General features: G+C 41.1%; 1 protein-coding gene across 1 annotated transcript in view; it reads right to left on the bottom strand.

The window, feature by feature from the left end:
- LOC130921708 (cadherin-22-like) overlaps positions 1-24,057 on the bottom strand; it is a 514,730-nt gene that overhangs the window by 52,555 nt on the left and 438,118 nt on the right. Inside the window, exon 12 of the mRNA XM_057845921.1 lies at positions 927-1,044. Coding sequence (XP_057701904.1) covers positions 927-1,044 — 118 coding nt within the window. The remainder of the gene's footprint in view (positions 1-926; positions 1,045-24,057) is intronic.

The following is a 24,057-nucleotide window of genomic DNA, read 5'->3' as shown; positions in this document are numbered from 1 at the left end:
CGCCGTCACCTACGGTTCTCCCTCGGCCGCCAAGAATGCGCTTTTTTCAGGCCGTTCGCCTTTTGGCTTTGACTTTTAATACAGTGGGAGATGACGAAAGACCACTGTTCACTGTGTCTAAAAATGATTATAGCGGACAGGCGGAAGCCAAATCAAATAAGACGCCACTTAAAGACGTTAGACCCCAATCTCATTGATAAGCCGCTTGAATATTTTTCATCGAAAACGTGCCGAGTATTGCCAACAATCGTCCCGCTTTGTCAGTGTTATATCAGTAAACCAGTGAGCACTGTTAGCATGCGCAGTGCAAAATAACCCCACACCATTGCAAGGGAGGTGATATTGTGAGCGGCGAAAATAAAAACTGTCCTTCTGTCCAAAGACACTTTTTTTTCCTTCTATTCAGTTTTGTTTTTTCGGCCAAATTTTTTGGCATATTGTCCTCATGAGTTAATGTTTCAAATCAAAATGAATTTGTTTTTATTTACTGATTTTATTACATTTTATTTTTCAGTATCAAATGGCCAAAAATGTACCTTGAGTGTATTTTTACAGTTTGGATAAGACTTTCTTTTAAATTCAGGCAAATTTTTGCGCGTTAAGTCTTCTGTTACAAACAAAACAATGTTAATAAAGTTAAACTTTATTATAAGTTGATCTGTTACTTTTTTTACTTTAATAGAATAAAGGACACAATGTTAGGCTGAGGCGTACTTATAATTGTAATTTTATAGACAAATGATACTATTTACAGTGGCGGCAGAGAGTTTGGGGGGCGCGAAACATTTACATCTTCCTTGGGCGGGGCGTAACATAAAATAATTGAGAAGCACTGCATTACACCAATGACAACAATGAAATCTACGGATGTGTAACTGCTTTTCTTCTCCTCCATTCTCCTCAATAAGTAACTTTGGCTTTCTCACCTTTCACATCCCACAGGGCAAAATGTTGATTGCCAGAGGCTTCCGGCGCCAGTGTGAAGTAGAAGTGATGTCCTGTCTGTGGCTCGTCTTTGTCCACCACACTGATGGTGTGAATTATCTGAGGAGAGGACAAGTACAAGATAAAAAATGGGATGTGAGAAAGGTTACTGTAATCGGAATCCACAGAGTAAACAAAGACCGCACAAGTCCAGGCGTTTTGAAGTCAGAAAGGTATTTCTTAGAAATCAGTCTTATAAATGGAGGACCAATTCAGGGTGCGTACACCTTTTTCAGGCCAAATTAAAACTCTTTTTAAAGACTTTCAAGACCAATTTTTCAAGTACCTTTTAAAAGTCACCCCAATGCTTTTTGTTTTTAGTGATGAGGCATAAATAATAATAATAATAAAATATTCTATCACCCGAGAAATTTAGTTAGAAAAGGTGCCAATTCGGAAACCCCCCTTGGAGGGTGCGTTTCCGATGGCCAGGGGCGCTGCCAGGGATTTTGTGCCCCATGAAACGATATCAATTTGGGCCCCACCACCAGTGCCGGGACACATACACACACATTTAGAGTATCAACTACGTAATTTCCTGCATTCTGGTGAATCTTTACACACTAATTTGTGCATTTTCTGCATTAATTTAAGATGAAAATATATTTAGGTAAACATACAGCGACCATAAGCAATAATAACCATAGAGCAATAATGAATAGACTGATATCATCTATAAGAAATGTACTGAAGGACATCTTTTAAAATCTAAATATATTTTTATTAAAAATATTCTCAAAGCCTATACCATAATGAATGACTTAGAATAAATGTTTTGTTTTAACTTAACTACAGTGGGGAGAACAAGTATTTGATACACTGCCGATTTTGCTGGTTTTCCCACTTGCAAGCCATGTAGAGGTCTGTAATTTGTATCATAAGTTCTCTTCAACTGTGAAGTACGGAATCTAATACAAAAATCCAGAAAATAACATTGTATAATTTTTAAACAATAAATTTGTATTTAACTGCATGAAATAAGTATTTGATACATTACCAACTAGTAAATATTGTGGCTCTTAGTCCTTTTTTAAGAACCCCTCCTGTTCTCCACTCATTACCAGAAGTAACTGCACCTGTTTGAACTTATTACCTGTATACAAGACACCTGTTCACATGTTCAAACAACTCCAACCTCTCCACAATGGCCAAGACCAAAGAGCTGTGATAGACATCAGGGATAAAATAATAGACCTGCACAAGGCTGGGATGGGCTACAGGAAAATAAGAAAGCAGCTTGGTGAGAAGGTAACAACTGTTGGAGCGATTATTAGAAAATGGAAGAAGTTCAAGTTGACGGTCAATCTGCCTTGTTCTGGGGCTCCACGCAAGATCTCACCTCGTGGGGCATCATTGATCGTGAGGAAGGTGAGGGATCAGCCCAGAACTACACGGCAGGACCTGGTCAATGACCTGAAGAGAACTGGAACCACAGTCTCGAAAAAACCCATCGGAAACACATTACGCCGTCATGGATTAAAATCCTACAGCTCACGAAAGGTCCCGCTGCTGAAGCCAGTGCATGTCCAGACACGTCTGAAGTTTGCCACTGACCATCTGGATGATCCAGAGGAGCAATGGGAGAAGGTCATGTGGTCGGATGAGACCAAAATTGAACTTTTTGGTCTAAACTCGGCTCGTCGTGTTTGGAGGAAAAAGAAGGATGAGTACAACCTCAAGAACACCATCCCAACCGTGAAACATGGAGGAGGAAACATCATTTTTTGGGGCTGCTTCTCTGCCAAGGGTACAGGACGACTGCACCGTATTGAGGGGAGGATGGACGGGGCTATGTATCGCCAGATCTTGGCTGACAACCTCCTTCCTTCAGTGAGAGCCCTGAAGATGGGTCGTGGCTGGGTCTTCCAGCATGACAACGACTCAAAGCACACAGCCAAGGCAACTAAAGAGTGGCTCCGTAAGAAGCATCTTAAGGTCCTGGAGTGGCCTAACCAGTCACCAGATCTGAACGCGATAGAAAATCTATGGAGGGAGCTGAAAGTCCGTGTTACCCGGCAGCAGCCCCGAAACCTGAAGGCTCTGGAGAAGATCTGCATGGAGGAGTGGGCCAAAATCCCTGCTGCAGTGTGTGCAAATCTTGTCAAGGACTACAGGAAACATTTGGTATCTCTAATAGCAAACAAAGGTTTCTGTACCAAATATTAAGTTAGATTTTTGTGATGTATCAAATACTTATTTCATGCAATTAAATGCAAATTTATTATTTAAAAATCATACAACGTGATTTTCTGTTTTTTTTGTTTTAGATTCTGTCCCTCACAGTTGAAGAGAACTTATGAAACAAATTACAGACCTCTACATGCTTTGCAAGTTGGAAAACCAGCCAAATCGGCAGTGTATCAAATACTTGTTCTCCCCACTGTATTGCAGAACATCACAGAAAATCCACATGTATGCTTCATAATACAACTTATTAGTATACTGTTCGCTTGATTTAACTCTAAACTACTCACACACGGACTCAAGTGCAATGTACTCGATGTGATGCGAGGGATTCAAGGGAAAGGGAACTAAAGAACAAGCGTGTAGCTGTGATGAACCAAATTTATTTTCCTTCTTTATATTTTTAGATAGGGTGCTGAGAAATATTGTGTACCTAAGATGTTCAAGCATTTTCAAGGATTTCAAGGACCCTCGTGAACCCTGTCTAAAATGGCTTCCCAGAACATGAATCAGCAGAAATCTTCATTCAGGTTGCCGTATATGCTTCAGCAGAAGGCAAATTCAAATGGAATATCAAAGGAACGGGGGAAAAGAAATAGGTACAAAACTCGGGGTCGGGGTGTCGTCGGCCAATCTTGTCTGGGTAGAGTGATCCATAATCAGAGATAAAACTCAACTGTGATCCAATTTGAGGGACTCTGCGTGGATACAATGAGGTGAGGCGCAATCGGCGGTGAGCTGAATGGACAACAAAACATCCCCCGGAGAGGCTCGCTGACAATTTATCCTACTTCTCTGCAGATGACATCCAATGTTCTGCAGGCAGGCATCACAGTCAAGACTGTGAAATTGCTCTACCTCCAGAAAGTAACAATTGCCTTGGCTAGAGAAGTATTTATTATTTTACGTACTGTATATTTGGGGTGTACTGATCACCAATTTGTGAAATGCTTGAACAGCTGCCCCCTTCCTGTTTTGTTGTACAACACTGAACATTATCTGTAAAACTAGAAAATGCCATTTCTGGAAAAATTGCAATGGCTTTGCTGTCTTGGTAGGTATATTGGGTCACTTCCTGATGATTTTGAGGCATTTCTTTATCACTTCTTGTTGATTTTGGAGCATTTAGGGGTCGCTTCCCGTTCATATCGGGTCACTTCTGTTACTATGGGGGCATTTTTGGGGTCACTTCCTCTTGATTTGAGGTGTTTTTTTTGTGCCATGGAAATGAATAATGAATAGGGCCATTGGAAATGAATGGGAACTTTTATCCATTCGAAATGAATGGGTATGTTTTTGGCAAATTTTGGCCAAATCGTATGTTTTCGGCAAAACTTTATATTAAAGATGTCCCGATCGATCGGGTCCGATCACGTCATTTTCAAAGTATCGGAATTGGCAAAAAAATATCAGACATGCCTTTTTTTAATATATATATTTTTTCTTTAAATCGTTTTCTAATTGTATTTAACGTTACAGACAAAATGTCTTACACTCATCCAGAGTAGTTTTGGCTTAAAGTAGGGCCCTCAAATTTATTGCGTTAACGGCGGTAATTAATTTTTTTTAAATAATCACATTAAATAATTAACGCATGCGCTGCATGACCCACTCACGCAATGTCCCGTTCAATCTATAAAGATGCCATTTTACCTATGGATAGCGCTAAAAGGCAGCGTATAATGAGTAGAGAGATTTTTGACAGCCTTTGGAGCCATTTTTTATGTGACTAAAGCCTTATACAATATGGGGAAGGAAGGTAGTAGTTGATCATTGTCTTAACACCCTATGGTCTTTCCCAACGCAGAGAAGATATATCAATTGGTGCCCCTACGCACAGTCATGGTTGCACTTCCCATCATGCATTTGGGCAGAAGTTAAATGGCTGCAGTATCATTTGCTGAAAGCTCAACAAATACACTAGATGGGAATATTTAGTCACAATATACAAGTCACATTTATCCTTTAAGAATTACAAGTCTTTCTATCCGTGGATCCCTCTCACAGAAAGAATGTTAATAATGTAAATGCCATCTTGAGGATTTATTGTCATAATTCGTCCGAGTTTTATTCATTTTTTTCTTAATGCATTGCTAAAATGTATATGATCGGGAAAAATGATCGGGAATGATTGGAATTGAATTGGGAGCAAAAAAAAAGCAATTGGATCGGGAAATATTGGGATCGGCAGATACTCAAATGATCGGGATCGGATCGGGAGCAAAAAAACATGATCGGAACAACCCAACTTTATACAACTGTTGTGCCCCTTAGCAGTGACGTGCGGTGAGGTTCATGGTTGGTGAGGCACTGACTCCTTTAGTGTCAGATTTCCAAATATATAAACCAAAAAGGGTAGCTTACTCAATTGGCTACTGGTTATTTCATATCTCATCAGCATTCTTCACAAAACAGGCACACACGGTACATATTATCGATACGTAAAAGTAAGAAAATAACATGCATTTGCTCTACACCCTCAATGTGTTGGCCGTCACCATTCTATAATTAATGCAACATAAATCAGAATCAGAATCAGAATATTAAAACCCCTCTTAATGTTTTCGTTTTAATAAACCGGTGGGACCGTCGGATCCAGAAAATAGACGGATCCCTTACTTGACTGAGGATCCAGGAAAAATGTTCGGGCGCTAGTTGTAACGCGTGGTGGGTAGGATACGTGCATACAGGGACCAAAAAGGGTGAGAAGCTTCCACATATACACATTTATTCACTAAAAATAATAATTCCACCTTGACCACTCACTTCACTCTCCTTGTTTCCATTTGACTGGAAATTGCATCCAAAAGAAGCACATCATGGCATTTTAGTTCGCGAGTTTAGGCAGCAGTAAGCAATTGTTGAACACGAAAAATACCAATGACGTCATCACTGCGAGCCCGCAAACCATGGTGCCAACTAACGGTCAAATATGTACTAAATATTATAAAATATTGCCATTGATTTAACATTTTACGTGTTTCTAACAACATGTTTTAGTACAAGAGAACAATTGTGGTTTATTAGAGCCTACATGTATTTAAGTTAGAGGATCACTAACACATTCCTTGCAATGTTCATTAGCTTTTTCCCCCACATCCTGTTAGAATTCACACAAACTGAGGGTGACCTTTGTTTCGATATCCCAAGCTGCATTTCATATTAAGCCATCAACGTCATCTACTTCTGGTTCTTAAAAATGTTTGCTTTCCTACTGAAGGCTGCCAAGTTGGTTGATTCCTACACCGAATCTCACCCAAATGCACCGTCTGATGCTTTAAAAAGCTGCGTGTTTTCCCAGTAGGCTGGACTGATTGGCATTTAACCACAGGCCTGATTGATGATTTAATGGCAATCGATCGCACGCCAGCAGCTTCACGAACCACCGCTCAGCCAACGACCCTTCTGATATGACGACGTTTACGAAACAAAAACACGTTCCTTTAATAAACGTGCGAGTCCCTCGATGCGAGCCAATATTTTGCGTGTGATCTCCCGCACATAAACAACAAACTCAGACACTCCTCTGTGATCCGTACAAGCGAAAAAGTCTCTGCCAAAACAGACTTGATCTCATCTTCGCATCATTCTCTGAAGCTTTATTCAGGTTCATTCAATTTTGAAGTCAAAAACTAGGAGAGAGGGGGATGCGTGTCATAAACAGGAGTTTTGTCTCCAACCGAGAGCTGAATGTTGTAATATCTTTGAAGAAATGTATGAAGTGAGCCTTGATCTGCGTCGGGCGTCGGAGTCCTCAGCAGGGGCGCTTTTCTTAAGAGTCCGTCTGCGCTTGAAGTCGAACTCGCTGCGAGGGAAACCGCCGTCGTTCTGAGCGAGGTGGCCAATAAATGAGCTTATGCATGAATTTCTCAGTGACATTACAGTTTGTTGTTGATCAATTGACATGTGCTGTTAGTCTTTTTCGCCCCTATACATTTAAATAAATAAGGAAGAGGAAGCGAGTGCAAGCGGGTTGCGTGGGAGTTTATCGAGCAGCTCGCTTAACTCCCTTAAGCACAATCACCTAATTAGATTTCTATCCAACGCTCCCCTTTCCTGACCCGCTTAAATCTCCTCATTCGGCTGGAAAGCTAGAGGGTGAGACTTTCCCAAAAGTGCAGCGTGTCTGCTCGGGACCTGGGTGACCGATCAAGGTTGCGAGAGGAATGGAAGGCATTTACATTTCGGGGCAGCCATGGCTATCAGTGTTGTTCTTGTCAACAATGGTGATAACGAAAGTATTTCGTGATGATGAGGAGCTAAAAACATGGCTTGGGAGCAGGGGTCGCGTTAACCGAATATTTTCCGTCATTGACCGATTTTTTTAAAACGGTGACGGAAAAAACTGAAGTTCACCTGTCATTTTGACAGGTTGCAATTCACACACCAGACCACAGGGTGGTGAGTGAGCATATTAATTAGCTATTGTCTCTCTTGATGCATGATGTCGTTGGCCTTACTCTGAAAAATGTCAAGGCAACTGGGTGTCCAAAGTTTCTTCAAAAAGCCCCAAAACGACGATGGTGTTGATAAAAGAGGTGAAAAAACAGGGACTGCACAAGCGGGCACGCAATTGAAGTCCATGCGCACCAGGAGGAAGGTGTAAGACTCCGTTCAGGCCACTGCAGGTGAACTGTTAATTTCATTGTTCCATACGTAGCCTAGCTACTGGGGCCACAGTCAGCTGTTTTTGTCACTGCGGAGAAAAAAGTTACATATTCATCTGCTTGATGTGTGATGGCACGGTGTGGATTCTCTGTTAAGCTTGTTCGGACAGAATATTAATTTAAGATGAATGAAAACTAAATACTATTATGTTGAAGCGGTATGCAATGTTAAGAGTCTTGTTAGCTCGAATTGCTGTGTCCAGCCGCTGTAGCTCTGCTGCTCTCTGTGAACTCTCTATTCAAGCCGGTGTTCTGTCAAAATTTGCTCCCTTATAAAATTTTGCTCCCAAAGCTTTTGTGGCGCCGAAAAAGCTCTCTTTTAAATTCAGTTGGACTCTCAATGTTATCCAGAGGTCCTAACTAAACCAGATACATCATAACATACATGTGCAACACGAAAATGGCGTAAAATAATACTTTACGACACGGCAAAGTCGTTAACAATGAGAGCGCGGGGTGCAGCTAACATGGTAGGATGTGTCTGAGAACTTTTGTACATGTCTTTACATGATCAAACTTAAGTAAATATTCCTTTCTTTAAAGAAAGTTTGTAATGTTTACTTTGGAATCGCTGCATTCGCGGCCATTTTCAACGTTACGCGCATGCGCAAAACTGCAAGGTAGCATTTTTTGATGGGTTGCAAAATTTGTCAGAACACCGGAACGCGCGCGGCTCTTAAGTGTCTCTGTCACGTTACTGTGTCGTAGCCGCTAACGCGCTCGGCCAAATGGACACAAAAGTACGGAAGGTGAATTATACCAAACGAAGGGTCACCACAATGTCACTATTATCATTTTAAAAATTTAAGTGACGGGTAAAAATAGATTATGACCGGATTTTTATGACCCTGTCAGTCAAAATGACGGACAACGAAAAAGTATAGCGCAACCTCTGCTTGGGAGACTAGAACATAACGAGACGAATGCCAGGGTAACACTTTACAACTAGAAACTGCAATTTCGGGAGAAATTACACCTGGGTCTTTCCTCTGTGGAGATACATATCTTAGCCCCACTCAGGTCTATCAATAGAATGGACAATAGTTCCAGTCAATGGCATAAAACAAAGTAAACGCCATTAGAAATGATTGGGAGAATTGGCGTCAATGCAATCGGGGACATTTGGGGTACACGTCCTATTGATATCTGGTGATTTTCTGTTATTTTGGGGAAGAAAAAAAATTCCCATTGAAAATAAATGGGAAAAAATTAGGACATCCATGGACGTCAATGGTATCAACTTACATAGGCGTCAATGGAATCCAAGTACATTGGCATCCATAGAATGAAAAAACATGATAAAATGCCATTAGAAATGAATGGGAAATTTGGACATACATGGCCGTCAATGGCGGCACCCTTCATAAGCGTCAATGGAATTGGGGAAGTTTGGCTTTCCCTTTGGGAAAGACCCAGGTAATAAGTACAATAAAGTTGCAGAACAGCATTACCTTGTTCTTTCCTTCGGAAAGACCCAGGTAATAAGGATCCCTTAATTTACATTAGTTAATGTATTTTTAGACAATAACTCATGTTTAATTAACATGACAATTTTTTTTTTATTTTATGGAATTTTATTGTCATCATCATCGGTATCACTGACAAGCATTGACAATTACAAAATATGATATGATTTGCCCGAAGAAACCGAAGAAGACGACAAAGGCGGACGAGATGAAGCATATGCTTATCAGTTTCCCGTCCCCCATACAACTAAAGACGCACATTCAGGCATGGGACATACATCAAAACTGTAGAATAACACAGTCAACAATCTGGGTTTAGTGACTAAGCGTCCATTCAAGCAGCTCGATTAATTTTAGGGCGTACAAGGTTATTGACTTTGTCATGTCCCTGACATTTTTGCATCTGTTTGCTGTGGAACATTTTGTCGTGGCTATGTGTGTGACATGTTATCACAGCTGGTGTGAGTAGCGACTCAATCCTGCATCTTGACAAGGATCCTGCAATCCGAGACCCAGGTGTTGGCTATTTTCCCAGCTCTCTTGAGTTGACGTGCTTTTCTTGCAATTTCGGCATTTCGGCGAGTTAAGTTGTTATTCAAAAAAATCTTCGACCCTTTCAGGTGGCGGCGCTGGTTAAGCAGGGCAGTCTTGGTCTTGTGGTCTACCAGCTTCATGAGCACCGTCGCCGGTCCTCTCCCCCCAGATGGGAGCAGAAGGCAGCGACGGATGTCCAGCGGTTCCATGTTTATTCCATACTCTTTCAGCTTAGCAATTGCCAGTTGCGCCACTGTGTCCCCTGGGCCAGGCGTCAGTTGTAATCCAGAAATGATGAGCTCATTTGCGCGTCGGCACTGGTCGAGATCGTCAGCCAAAATTTCTAGCTTCTTGATGCGAACATCTCTCTCCTCAACCGCCTGCTTGAGTTTCCCGTTTTCAGCGCGAATTAAATGGAGCTCTCTGATGATTTCTTGATTCTGGTTTTGAATCAAGCCAGTCAAGGAGACCTCCAACTTCTGTATGGAGGATTTTATTTCATCCAAGTCTCCAGGTTTCAAATTCTTTGAAGCCATACTGGGAGTCGAGCTTGCTGGCCCTTAGCGCTTATCGGTTAAGATAAGAGAGTGCTTCAGAGTGCGTCTGTACGCGGCGAAGGCTGAGCAGCGAATTGAACAATAATTCATTTAATCCCTTATCTAACATTTAATAATATTTCATGAACACGATTTAATGCATTAGTTATTGCATTTTTAGACAATAACTAATGTTAAATAACATTACAATAATTCTAGGGCTGTCAAAATTATCGCGTTAACGGGTGGTAATTGATTTTTAAAATTAATCACGTTAAAATATTTAATGCAATTAACGCACATGGCCCGCTCAAACAGACTAAAATGACAGTACAGTGTAATGTTCGCTTGTTACTTGGTTTTTGGTGTTTGGCTTCCTCTGCTGGCGCTTGAGTCCAACTGATTTTCTGGGTTACTACCATGAGTGAGCATGGTGTAATTATTGACATCAACAATGGTGAGGTACTAGTTTATTTTTTGATTTTTACAAATTTTAATAAAACGAAAACATTAAGAGGGGGTTTTAATATAAAATTTCTATAACTTGTACTAACATTTATCTTTTAAGAACTAAAAGTCTTTATATCCATGGATCGCTTTAAGAGAATGTTAATAATGTTAATGCCATCTTGTTGATTTATTGTTATAATAAACAAATAAAGTACTTATGTACCGTATGTTGAATGTATATATCCGTCTTGTCTTATCTTTCCATTCCAACAATAATTTACAGAAAAATATGGCATATTTTATAGATGGTTTGAATTGAATTATTTACAATTAATTAAATATTAAGCTGTAATTAACTCGATTAAAAATTTTAATCATTTGACAGCCCTAAATAATTCATAAAATCCCTTATTTAACATTTAGTAATACAGTGGGGCAAATAAGTATTTAGTAAACCACTAATTGTGCAAGTTATCCCACTTGAAAATATTTGAGGGGCCTGTAATTGTCAACATGGGTAAACCTCAACCATGAGAGACAGGATGTGGAAAAAAAAAAACAACAACAACAGAAAATCACATTGTTTGATTATTAAAGAATTTATTTGCAAATCATGGTGGAAAATAAGTATTTGGTCAATACCAAAAGTTCATCTCAATACTTTGTTATGTACTCTTTGTTGGCAATTAACGGAGGCCAAATGATTCCTGTAACTCTTCACAAGCTTTCACACACTATTGCTGGTATTTTGGCCCATTCCTCCAAGCAGATCTCCTCTAGAGCAGTGATGTTTTGGGGCTGTCGTTGGGCAACACGGACTTTCAAATCCCTCCACAGATTTTCTATGGGGTTGAGATCTAGAGACTGGCTAGGCCACTCCAGAACCTTGAAATGCTTCTTACGAAGCCACTCCTTTGTTGCCCTGGCTGTGTGTTTGGGATCATTGTCATGCTGAAAGACCCAGCCATGTCCTATCTTCAATGCCCTTGCTGATGGAAGGAGCTTTTCACTCAAAATCTCTCGATACATGGCCCCATTCATTCTTTCCTTTACACAGATAAGTCGTCCTGGTCCCTTTGTAGAAAAACATCCCCAAAGCATGATGTTTCCACCCCCATGCTTCACAGTGGGTATGGTGTTCTTCGGATGCATTTCAGTATTTTTTCTCCTCCAAACACGAGAATCTGTGTTTCTACCAAAAAGTTCTATTTTGGTTTCATCTGACATAACACATTCTCCCAGTCCTCTTCTGGATCATCCAAATGCTCTCTAGCAAACCGCAGACGGGCTTGGACGTGTACTGGTTTCAGCAGGGGGACACGTCTGGCAGTGCAGGATTTGAGTCCATTGTGTTACTGATAGTAGCCTTTGTTACTGTGGTCCCAGCTCTCTGTAGATCATTCACTATGTCCCCCCGTGTGGTTGTGGGATTTTTGCTCACCGTTCTTGTTATCATTTTGACGCCACGGGGTGAGATCTTGCATGGAGCCCCAGATCGAGGGAGATTATCAGTGGTCTTGTATGTCTTGCATTTTCTAATAATTGCTCCCACTGTTCATTTCTTTACACCAAGCGTTTTACCTATTGCAGATTCAGTCTTCCCAGCCTGGTGCAGGTCTACAATTTTGTCTCTGGTGTCCTTCGACAGCTCTTTGGTCTTGGCCATAGTGGACTTTGGAGTGTGACTGACTGAGATTGTGGACAGGTGTCTTTTATACCGATAATGAGTTAAAACAGGTGCCATTAATACAGGTAATGGGTGGAGCCTCGTTAGAAGAAGTTAGACCTCTTTGAGGGGATACCCAGGACTTGAACTGTATCTATTCATCTTTGTTGCTTCATTTCTAATTGTGCATCATATTGCCTCTGTAAAGCCCTTTGAGACTTCTGTTGTGATTGAGGGCTATACAAATAAAATTGAATTGAATTGAATTGAATTTGACAGCCAGAAATCTTGCTTGTTTGTAGGTGACCAAATACTTATTTTCCACTCTAATTTGGAAATACATTTTTTAAAAATCAAACAGTGCGATTTTCTGTTTTTTTTTCTTCCCCACATTCCGTCCCTCACGGTTGAGATTTACCCATGTTGATGATTACATGCCTCTCTAATTTTTTCAAATAGGAGAACTTGCACAATTGGTGGTTGACTAAATACTTATTTGTCCCACTGTATGTTCGATGATTGTCTGAGGACCAGTTCAAGGTTCGCCTAAAGTAATCTGGGATAGGCTTCAAAACACCCACAACCTCAGTAAGATTAGCAATACAAAAAATACAGCAGATGGGAAATCCATATCAGTTTGTAAAATCATTAGCATGAACCATCAAAGAGGAATTTAGCTAATAAGAGCATTGATTTTAAAGGTAGTGTCCAATGTAACATCAAATATGGGAATTTCAAAACTGATTTGTTGTAAGCTTGTCATTTTTTCACACAAACCGCAAGCTCTCCTATCCCGCCTCGTCTCCTTTTCCCACGTTCTGGCTCAGTCGGCCCATGTTTTTTATTCGACTCCATCAAAACCCTCCCCTCTGCTCATTTTGCCGATTAAACTTCTCACGTAGGAGCACATTTGATGTGCGCGTTTGAGACAACCCTAACATTTCGGTGTTTTTTTTTCTCACACTGAGCCGGACGACATTGCGGTCAAACCGAGGCGATCTGTCGTCGTGACCCACTCGGCTTGGCTGTGAGTCGGCACAGGCGAGCTGACAGGTCGCCGTTACCCCGGGTCACACTTAGTGTTTGGCTTGCCACCCGGGCCTCTTTTCTACACACATGATATCTGTCCTGTTCTGTCCTTCCGCATCCAGTCAAAGAAAATACCAAGAGGTGGGCGAGGATCATGTGCTTGCTTATTATTCACAATATTTAAGAATTCCATGCAAGAGAAGAAGATACCCTCTGTGTCTATTATCTATTCTACAAAGGGCGAATGAACGAATGCCCCTCCCCGTCAAAAAAAGATTGGGCGTCTAACGCCATCAGCGGCACTGAAAGAAAAATAACATCTTTAAAATGATATTATGGGACATATCCCTTGTGTATTTCTGTTTTTATTCATTTCAATTGTACTATTTTATTTTAATTAGCAGTTTATCAATCTTTCATTTTATTAATCCATGAAAAAATAAAAATAAACTACGCCATTTCCGGACTATAAGCCCCACCCACCATATTCGGTGGACATGACATGATGGGATAATTACTCCAAAAGGCATGCAGCTCATTAAGCTTTATTTTTATTTATTTATTTATTTTTAACCTGTCCCGTTCAGCTGTTTGACATAGAGAATGGAAGTCTAAGTGCCTGGATAGTCTGAACAGTTTTAATGTTTCACATTCAGAGTCTGACATACTCCCATTGTGATCATTCAAAATACCTTTTTATTATGGCAAAGCAGCGAACAGGAAGGGATTATGGGGGGACAGAAGAAAAGAAACACAAGAGAAGAAAGAAAAACACATACACAAACAACAACAAGAAATACATTGAACATCTAGACTAATTACTAATATGCTGGTGCCATCGTCAGCGAGATGTATTTCCGGTTTACACCATGTGGGGGCCTATTGGCCAGTGAAAGAGGGGGACGGGGGTGGGGGTGTCTATAAGCTAAGTGATTGAAAGGGGTAGAGTGTACACAAATCAGTTCTGTGATCTAGAACCCAGTAATCGTGTGAATCTCTTATGAGTGTGAGCCCGTTGGCGACCAACCCTACGCCGCCCCATTGCAAATCCCGGCACCAGGACCCCCAACCTGAGCATGCCCTACCACATCCAGCAGCCCCACCGGGCGCGCGTCAGCCACGCAGACGGGCGGAGAAGCCGCAGGGCGCCAACCCAAAGCCACAGCCCCGACCCAGCCAGCCCGGAGAGGGAGGGCCAAGCGCAGCCCATCCCTCTCCCCGCAGCCCAGCAAAGGAGCCATCGGCCCCCCCCCCCCCCCCGGGATCCAGGGTGGTCCCCCGAGCCACCCGCGCACCCATCAACCGGCCTTCAGGGATGGCAGGAGGACGCACCACCAACCCCACACCTACCCCCACCCCAGCCCACCCACCCGGGCCACAGCCGCAGCCCCCCAATTGGCACGACACGCCACGGGACCCCTAGCGGCCCACCAAGCCCAAGGCAGGGCAGGGTCCCCCGCCGGTGCAGGCAACACCCCACTGATACACCGGCGCCCAGCCAGCGACGGAGCACAGGGCGGATGTCCAGCCAGAGAAGAGAGGGGAAGACGGAGGCAGGAGAACGCCGAGGAACTGCCACGGGGCGATGCAAGATCAGAGCTCCGACCCCCCACCCCACTCCCGCGGCCGGCAGCCCAGGCAGAGGGGAGGCCACACCCCAGGAGCCACGCCATAAGGAAAAAGTGTGGGACCCACCTACCACCCTATTACTGTGGCTGCCAGGTTCCCGGCTGCCGTGATGGGATTGCGAGGGGAGGGTAGTGCAAAGTATGCATTAAAATAGGAGAGCTTGGCTTGGGGCAGTGGGACCGCAGCATGGAGTTTCTGCCCAGCCGCCCGTCCCACCGCCCTTTGCCGGAGCTCTCCTGTGGAGTATGATGTGTGTGGTGCATTTAAAAAAGGTGCAGGGATGGCGGGGCCTGTGGTGAGGAGGCAACCGTGAGGTACCCCCCCAACAGGTCCCAACCATCCCACAACCTTGGTGTGTGGTGCATTAAAAACAGGGGGGAGCCGGGCCGGGACTGTAAAGCCCCGTCCCAACTCTCCCCAGAGAATTAAGCTTTAAAAATCCAAGTAAGTCACACTGACTATTAAGGTGTGACAGAACATTATAATGGTAATATATTGTGATACTTCATATCCGAAAAGGTACCGACAAGTTGCTACCAAAATCTTCCATTAGGATAGCTACCTATTAAGATAGCTTCTCTATTAACTCAGTGGCTGCAATAGCGTACTGCACGAATGCTATTTTTAGACCGTGACGTTGCATCGTAAAGCGGAAGTGGGACATTATGGACATGCCCTCGCATACAAACCATTATATTTCTGCTAGCTTTCTCCGGTATTCTTTCAAAAACAAACATGCCGATCAAGCACTGCTGATATGGAACTTGTAGAACCGACTCTAGACATTACGACATATGAAGGATGTTTTCTTCATAAGTTTCCCGAAACCAAAAACTCTGAGGAAAAAATTTGAAGAATGGATCAGTTATCTCCACCTTGCAATGACTGCAAGTCGCTTTGTTGTAATTTTTTCTCGTGAAGTGAAGACACACTTTCGAGCGTTTGAACCTACGTGCTGTAGGCCTGAACGATATTGGGAAAAACTATCGCTGCGATTTTTTTTTGGGTTTGCGATATATTGCGATATTATATTGCGATATTGAAAAAAAATTATATATTTTTTTTCAAGATATTGACTTAAATAGCTGTTTGGAAAGACTTTAGATCACCACAGTGTACAGTCATCCCTTGTTTTTCACGGTTAATGGGGACCAGAACCCGCCGCGATAAGTGAAAAACCGCGAAGTAGCCCACCCCCCCATTTAAAATTTTTTTTGTGTGTGTTTTTTTGTGCCCAATGTATTTATTCAGATTTAGCATTGGAAAGAGATACATACAGGTTGACCCAAAAAAAATTTTACACTCAGTTGACTACTTGTTTAAAAGCCATTGAAACATATCTAAATAGGTTGTCATGCTTAAGTGATTCATTAAGGTCACTCAATGCAGCTGGTAATCTCTCGTCTCTACAATTCCTGTGCTTCTGCTGAAAATGAAGAAAACTTTAGCTGTACCTGAATTGCTGCGTGCCGGTTTTACACCTACTGAGATTGCAGCAAATCTGAGAATATCCAGATGTGCAGTCTACAAAGTTAAAAAAAAGCTGAAAGATATTGGAACAGCCTCACAAAAACCTGGGTCTGGAAGTGCCGATCTGTGCGGACCAAAAAGTTGATTGACAAGGTGATATGTGGCCACCCCAGAGTCCAGATCTCAATCCCCTAGATTATAGCATATGGGCAACTGTGGAGGACAGTGCCTGTAAGAAGCCACAAACCTCTGTGGCAGCCTTGGAGAGGTCCATTGTTAGATCTTGGGAAAAGATGACAGCATCCTACATAAAAGAGCGTTCCGCAGGCGCCTGGAGGCTGTTGTGACACTTAAGGGAGGACACATTGAAAAATAGAGTGTACTGTACATGTTCTTTACAATAATGTATAATTTGTGATTCAATTCTAATTCTAAGCTGAATAAACATGGCATTTAAGTTGTATTATGGCAGTGTAAACTTTTTTTTGGGTCACCGTGTATAAGACATGTCCCCCCCCCCCCCCCCCCCCCCCAACTCCCCCCCCCCAAAGTGATTTTAAAAATGTATATAAATAAATGTTTTTTAAGCACTTCAAATTTCATAATTATGATAAGTTTTAAACATAACTGTCCAACCAAATCATTTTTGAACAAGAATAAAGTACTGTAGCAGATAAATGCTTGGCTTTATTAAATGCTTCTGTTTATCTGCTTTAGCTGTGACCGTTGAAGTGACATGTAGAAATTTCAAACTCCTCATGATCACTTCTGGCATTTAAATGTCTCCAACATCCCCACAGTACACGCGTTCATTCCAGCGCGGCTTCCTTGCAACTCTTTAACAAGTTAAACGATGATTGACAGATGCCTGTGTGAAGTCTGCTTCTTTGGCCAGATCAAAGCCATTGTTGTGCCGCAGTGACTGAGAGGATCAAAAGGCTGGGAGAGGGAGGGTAGGAGGCTGTGCGCAGACCAGAAAGTGAGGCGTATGTGGATCAAAAAAAAGAAAAACTATCGCATGTGCTTGCGATGGGACTATTGCGCACACGCACATCGCGATGGCGATGTTTAAACGATATATCGTTCAGGCTTAACGTGCTGTCATTATTTACGGCTGCAATGCTCGCGCTAAACCATCGTAACCCTTTATTTTCACCCTCTTTCCTTTCCTGTAGCCAAACTTTGGAGCGAGTGGTTCTTGGCGCCATGCTAGTTTGATGCGTCTGAACAACAAGACACGTCACGCCGCAATATGCAACTTTAGGAATCGTTAAAGGGATCTTTAAGGCTTTTTCATTGTGATGTCGAGGCCTCGAAACACTAGGAACCGGTTCGGAATTGGAATCGGTTTTCAATTCCCATCCCTAACGGTAGGACAGTAAGAAACGTCAACGGCGCGACAATGTGGCCTCCGCGAGAACGCAGTGAAACGCGGCCGTTAAAGTCAATCAGCCAATGCACACCAGTCGCAGTGCGGCCCCGTGTTAGACGCGTCCCAGAAGCGGCTCAACGCGATGCACGCGAAAACGGCAGAGTTTATTATTTGACGCGAGACGCGGCCCTGCTGCGTCAATACTACTAGCTAGCAGACCGGGCAGACCGGAAGTCACTCGTGTAAAAATACGGTGGATCCGGTCGATTTTCAAACTAATATGCAATCGTAACCCACATTTTGAGTCCATCAGATCTCTTGAGTGGTAGATCGGGGCACAGTTGACTTGTCTTTGTTGATTTACAGTTGTCTTCTCTGCTATAATAATAACCAACACGGCCCCGTGTTCAATACAAAACCCTCCTATCACCACAAAACAAGTAGGAACTAATATTGGCATAGGAACTAAAGTTATACAACATAAAATATACAATATAAATGACTACTAAATCACATTTGTAAAATACAAACACATAATGAAATAAATAATAGCCCATTTAAATAAAATAAATTGAAATGAGCTAAAACACCTGTAATTAAATAATAAAAATAATACACAAATCCTGCTGACACATTAATATCTGTGTGGCGCTTTAACTTGAGAAAATCCACCAATAAAGCTTTTGAAAACCGTTCATAAGAAAAAAAATTGAGGCATTTCATTTGTAAAATACTGGTTAAAATCTTTGTCAGTGAGATTGCTTTTCTCTTTAGCACAGGACTTCTTTTTTCTTCTTTCTTTCAGAAAGAAAGCTGAGCAATACGCGGGGTCTGAAAGGCTAATTGTTGTTGGATTGTTATCTTGAAATACCCGCTACTTTGAGCAAAATTCTAGCTAATTATAGGCTAATGTTCCTATTGTTGAAAGCACAAAAGTGCATAACAAACAACTAGCACATTTATATTTTGCATTTTGTTTTCTTACTGTACCGAAAATGAACCGAACCGTGTCCTCAAAACCGAGGTACGTACAGTGCCTTGCAAAAGTATTCGGCCCCCTTGAATCTTGCAACCTTTCGCCACATTTCAGGCTTCAAACATAAAGATATGAAATTTAATATTTTTGTCAAGAATCAACAACAAGTGGGACACAATTGTGAAGTGGAACAACATTTATTGGATCATTTAAACTTTTTTAACAAATAAAAAACTGAAAAGTGGGGCGTGCAATATTATTCGGCTCCTTTACTTTCAGTGCAGCAAACTCACTCCAGAAGTTCAGTGAGGATCTCTGAATGATCCAATGTTGTCCTAAATGACCGATGATGATAAATAGAATCCACCTGTGTGTAATCAAGTCTCCGTATAAATGCACCTGCTCTGTGATAGTCTCAGGGTTCTGTTTAAAGTGCAGAGAGCATTATGAAAACCAAGGAACACACCAGGCAGGTCCGAGATACTGTTGTGGAGTTTGAAGCCGGATTTGGACACAAAAAGAGTTCCCAAGCTTTAAACATCTCAAGGAGCACTGTGCAAGCCATCATATTGAAATGGAAGGAGCATCAGACCACTGCAAATCTACAAAGACACGGCCGTCCTTCCAAACTTTCTTCTCAAAGAAGGAGAAAACTGATCAGAGATGCAGCCAAGAGGCCCATGATCACTCTGGATGAACTGCAGAGATCTACAGCTGAGGTGGGAGAGTCTGTCCATAGGACAACAATCAGTCGTACACTGCACAAATCTGGCCTTTATGGAAGAGTGGCAAGAAGAAAGCCATTTCTCAAAGATATCCATAAAATGTCTCGTTTAAAGTTTGCCACAAGCCACCTGGGAGACACACCAAACATGTGGAAGAAGGTGCTCTGGTCAGATGAAACCAAAATTGAACTTTTTGGCCACAAAGCAAAACGATATGTTTGGCGTAAAAGCAACACAGCTCATCACCCTGAACACACCATCCCCACTGTCAAACATGGTGGTGGCAGCATCATGGTTTGGGCCTGCTTTTCTTCAGCAGGGACAGGGAAGATGGTTAAAATTGACGGGAAGATGGATGCAGCCAAATACAGGAACATTCTGGAAGAAAACCTGTTGGTATCTGCACAAGACCTGAGACTGGGACGGAGATTTATCTTCCAACAGGACAATGATCCAAAACATAAAGCCAAATCTACAATGGAATGGTTCAAAAATAAACGTATCCAGGTGTTAGAATGGCCAAGTCAAAGTCCAGACCTGAATCCAATCGAGAATCTGTGGAAAGAGCTGAAGACTGCTGTTCACAAACACTCTCCATCCAACCTCACTGAGCTCGAGCTGTTTTGCAAGGAAGAATGGGCAAGAATGTCAGTCTCTCGATGTGCAAAACTGATAGAAACATACCCCAAGCGACTTGCAGCTGTAATTGGAGCAAAAGGTGGCGCTACAAAGTATTAACGCAAGGGGGCCGAATAATATGGCACGCCCCACTTTTCAGTTTTTTATTTGTTAAAAAAGTTTAAATTATCCAATAAATTTTGTTCCACTTCACGATTGTGTCCCACTTGTTGTTGATTCTTGACAAAAAATCAAAATTTTATATCTTTATGTTTGAAGCCTGAAATGTGGCGAAAGGTTGCAAGGTTCAAGGGGGCCGAATACTTTTGCAAGGCACTGTACCGAACCGAGATTTTTGCGTACCGTTACACCCCTATTCAAAATTGTTGGAAACCTCTTTATTTATCTATTACTACAAATTATAAATTACTTTTTCAAGTAAATCTGTGACAACACTGTACAAAACAAGTAATAAAAAGAAAAACAAGCTACTTTCATCCTAGTTTCATCCGAGTTTATAGCTCGAAGACGTCCAATTTGTTTGAACTGAACGGCTGGCAATGAAAACTTTCGTTCATTCACTGCCATCTATCCCACTTCAAATGGATAATATAATAATATTATTAATAACAATAATGATAATTGGAGATGACGAATAACTGTCTAAAACAACATTTAGAAACACACTTGGCCGATGGCTCCGAAGCTTATTTTGTGTGTCAGAAACCAATTTGTAATGGACATTAAAATCAAAATGAATTTTAGGTATTAAGCTCAAAGTGCATCAGACTGAAAAAAAAAAACTGCTGGAGAAGAGATGACTTTTTTAGTAGTTAAAGAACTTGCCTTGCCTAGCTTTCAACTTGAAAAATGTTACTGCTCAGCCGTATCAAACGTGAAAAATGATGTCACAGAATCCAAAGTAATGTTTTATCCTTGCCATTCATCAAACGAATAAGAAAGAAAGAATGACAAACCAGAAACAGAGACAATAAACATCCATGAGCCTGAAATTTGTTACTTGAACGCTTTCTCGACAAAGGTAACTAACTTGACGAATCTGCAAAGGTTGAACGGAGGAACCTGGGCTTTTCTTGAAATGTCTCAGTCATAACCCGAAAGGTTTCTTCAGTTCCCAATTTTTAAGTGTGGAGTAACAGTATTGGATGTATGAGAATCTACGCCAAAACTCAACAAAGCTCATAAAATAATTATTCAACCCTTAGATGGAATGGTGATTGGACCTGACACTCTTCCATAAGTGAATGATGCACGTGTATTTGCTAAGGCAGTGTTTTTCAACCACTGTGCCGTGGTGTTTAATGTTCGGTGAGTCTTCCATATCAGTAGGTATCAATAGGTAGCTAATTACCTTTTTAGTGATGCTCATGAGGTAAGAGTGGCATTGGGGCTAGCGGCAGCAGCTAGCTAGCGAAACTATAACGGTGACAGTGATGGTAAAGGTTTTATAAAGGAAAGATGCTAACTCAGAACTGGACAGAATTCATTAAATGAGGGTCAAAAGGAAGCAAATAGCAATTCTTTTCCAAGAGTCTCTGGTTTGAGGCAGTAAGCAAAAGCTATCTAGATTTACGCTAGAATGTAGTGCTGCAACGATTATTCGATTAGGTCGAGAAATTCGAATAGAAAAAAGCTTTGAATCAAATTTTGATGCTTTGAGGATTCGTGTAATTACACCAGTGGCGTGGGAAGTGGGGTGCTGCAGCACCTCCTGGTGTTGTGGAGGAAAAAAAGTGTTTTGCTGAATTTTGAGGGGTAAAATGAAGAAAAAAATATCACATATTGAAACACTAGCGTATTTAACTTGTAGCATACTAGAGATGTGCCGATCGATCGGCATCCCGATCATGTCATTTTCAAAGTATCGGAATCGATAAAAAAATATCGGCCATGCCTTTTTTAAATATATATATATTTTTTAATTAAATCGTTTTCTAATTGTATTTAACGTAATAAACATAATATGTTACACTCATCCAGAGTCTTTAGTTTAGGCTTAAGGTAGGGTTATCAAATTTATCCAGATAACGGCGGTAATTAATTTTTAAAAAATGTATCACGTTAAAATGTTAAACGCACTTAAAGCATGCGCAATAGTGCCGTTTTACCTATATAGAGAAATAAAAGGCAACGTAAAATGAGTAGAGTGAATTTTGGCAGCCTTTTGAGCCTTTTTTGAATTGGCTAAAGCCTTACAATCCCTCTCCCTATGATTAGAAATATCATGGGAAGCAATGTGGGGAAGCAAGGTTGATGTTTTTCTTAACACCTTAAGTTATTTCTCAACGCAGAGAAGATATATCAATTGGTTGCACTACGCACAGTCATGGTTCCACTTCCCATCATGCACTAAGGCATGGCTACATTTACTGTAAAGCTCAAACAACTACACTAGATGGCAATATTTAGTCACAATATACAAAGTCACAAGTCTTTCTATCCGTAGATCCCTCTCACAGAAAGAATGTTAATAATGTAAATGCAATCTTGAGGATTTATTGTCATAATAAACAAATACAGTACTTATGTATGTATGTATACATTCGTCCGAGTTTTATTCATTTTTTTCTTCATACATTGCCAAAATGTATATGATCGGGAAAAATTATCGGGAATGATTGGAATTGAATCGGGAGCAAAAAAAAGCAATCGGATCGGGAAATATCGGGATCGGCAGATACTCAAACTAAAACGATCGGATCGGGAGCAACAAAACATGATCGGTACAACCCTACTGCAACGATTATTTGATTAGGTTGAGAAATTCGAATAGAAAAAAGCTTCGAATCAAATTTTGATGCTTCGAGGATTCGTGTTATTACACTAGTGGTGTGGGAAATAGGGTGCTGAGGATCCTGCAGCACCCCCTGATGTTGTGGAGGAAAAAAAGTGTTTCGGTGTATTTTGGGGGTAAAAATCAAGAAATAAATAGCACATATTGTAACACTAGCGTATTTAACTTTGGGGAGAATATATATGGTGGAAAACACAGACAAGACTGAAAAAGCAGTTTCTGCTCTCGCACTCTTCTTTAAAAGAAACTGCTGTATTTTAACCCAAAACACCTGTTGTGTTTGATAGAACAATATGTCTATATGCTGCCATAGCAGATTCATGGCGTGTTAAGCTTCCAAAACTATTTTTAAAACTGTTCTTGTCTTTGTATAATCTTCATGTCATCATGAAAATTCTGGTTAGGTCAAAGGCAAATCTATGCTGAATCCACCAGTAGTATTTTTGACTGACATGTGTTCAAAAACTCGGGTGAATATACATTTAAAAATTATATATATATATATATATATATATATATATATATATTAGGGCTGTCAAAATTATTGCGTTAACGGGCGTTAATTTTTTAAATTAATCACGTTAAAATATTTGACGCAATTAACGCACAAATACCCCGCTCAAACAGATTACAATGACAGCACAGTGAAATGTGTACTTGTGTTTTTCAGAGTTTTGGCTCCCTCTGCTGGCGCTTGAGTGCGACTGATTTTATAGGCTTCAGCACCCAAGAGCATTGTGTAAGTAATTATTGACATCAACAATGGCGGGCTACTAGTTTATTTTTTGATTGAAAATTTTACAAATTTTATTAAAACGAAAAAATGAAGAGGGGTTTTAATGATAAAATTTCTATAACTTGTACTAACAGTTATCTTTTAAGAACTACAAGTCTTTCTATCCATGGATCGCTTTAACAGAATGTTAATAATGGTAA

Source organism: Corythoichthys intestinalis, chromosome 9, assembly GCF_030265065.1.
Source record: "Corythoichthys intestinalis isolate RoL2023-P3 chromosome 9, ASM3026506v1, whole genome shotgun sequence".
Taxonomy (NCBI): Eukaryota; Metazoa; Chordata; class Actinopteri; order Syngnathiformes; family Syngnathidae; genus Corythoichthys; species Corythoichthys intestinalis.
Note: the sequence above shows the minus strand (reverse complement) of the source record. Positions and strands in the feature narration are given on the sequence as shown.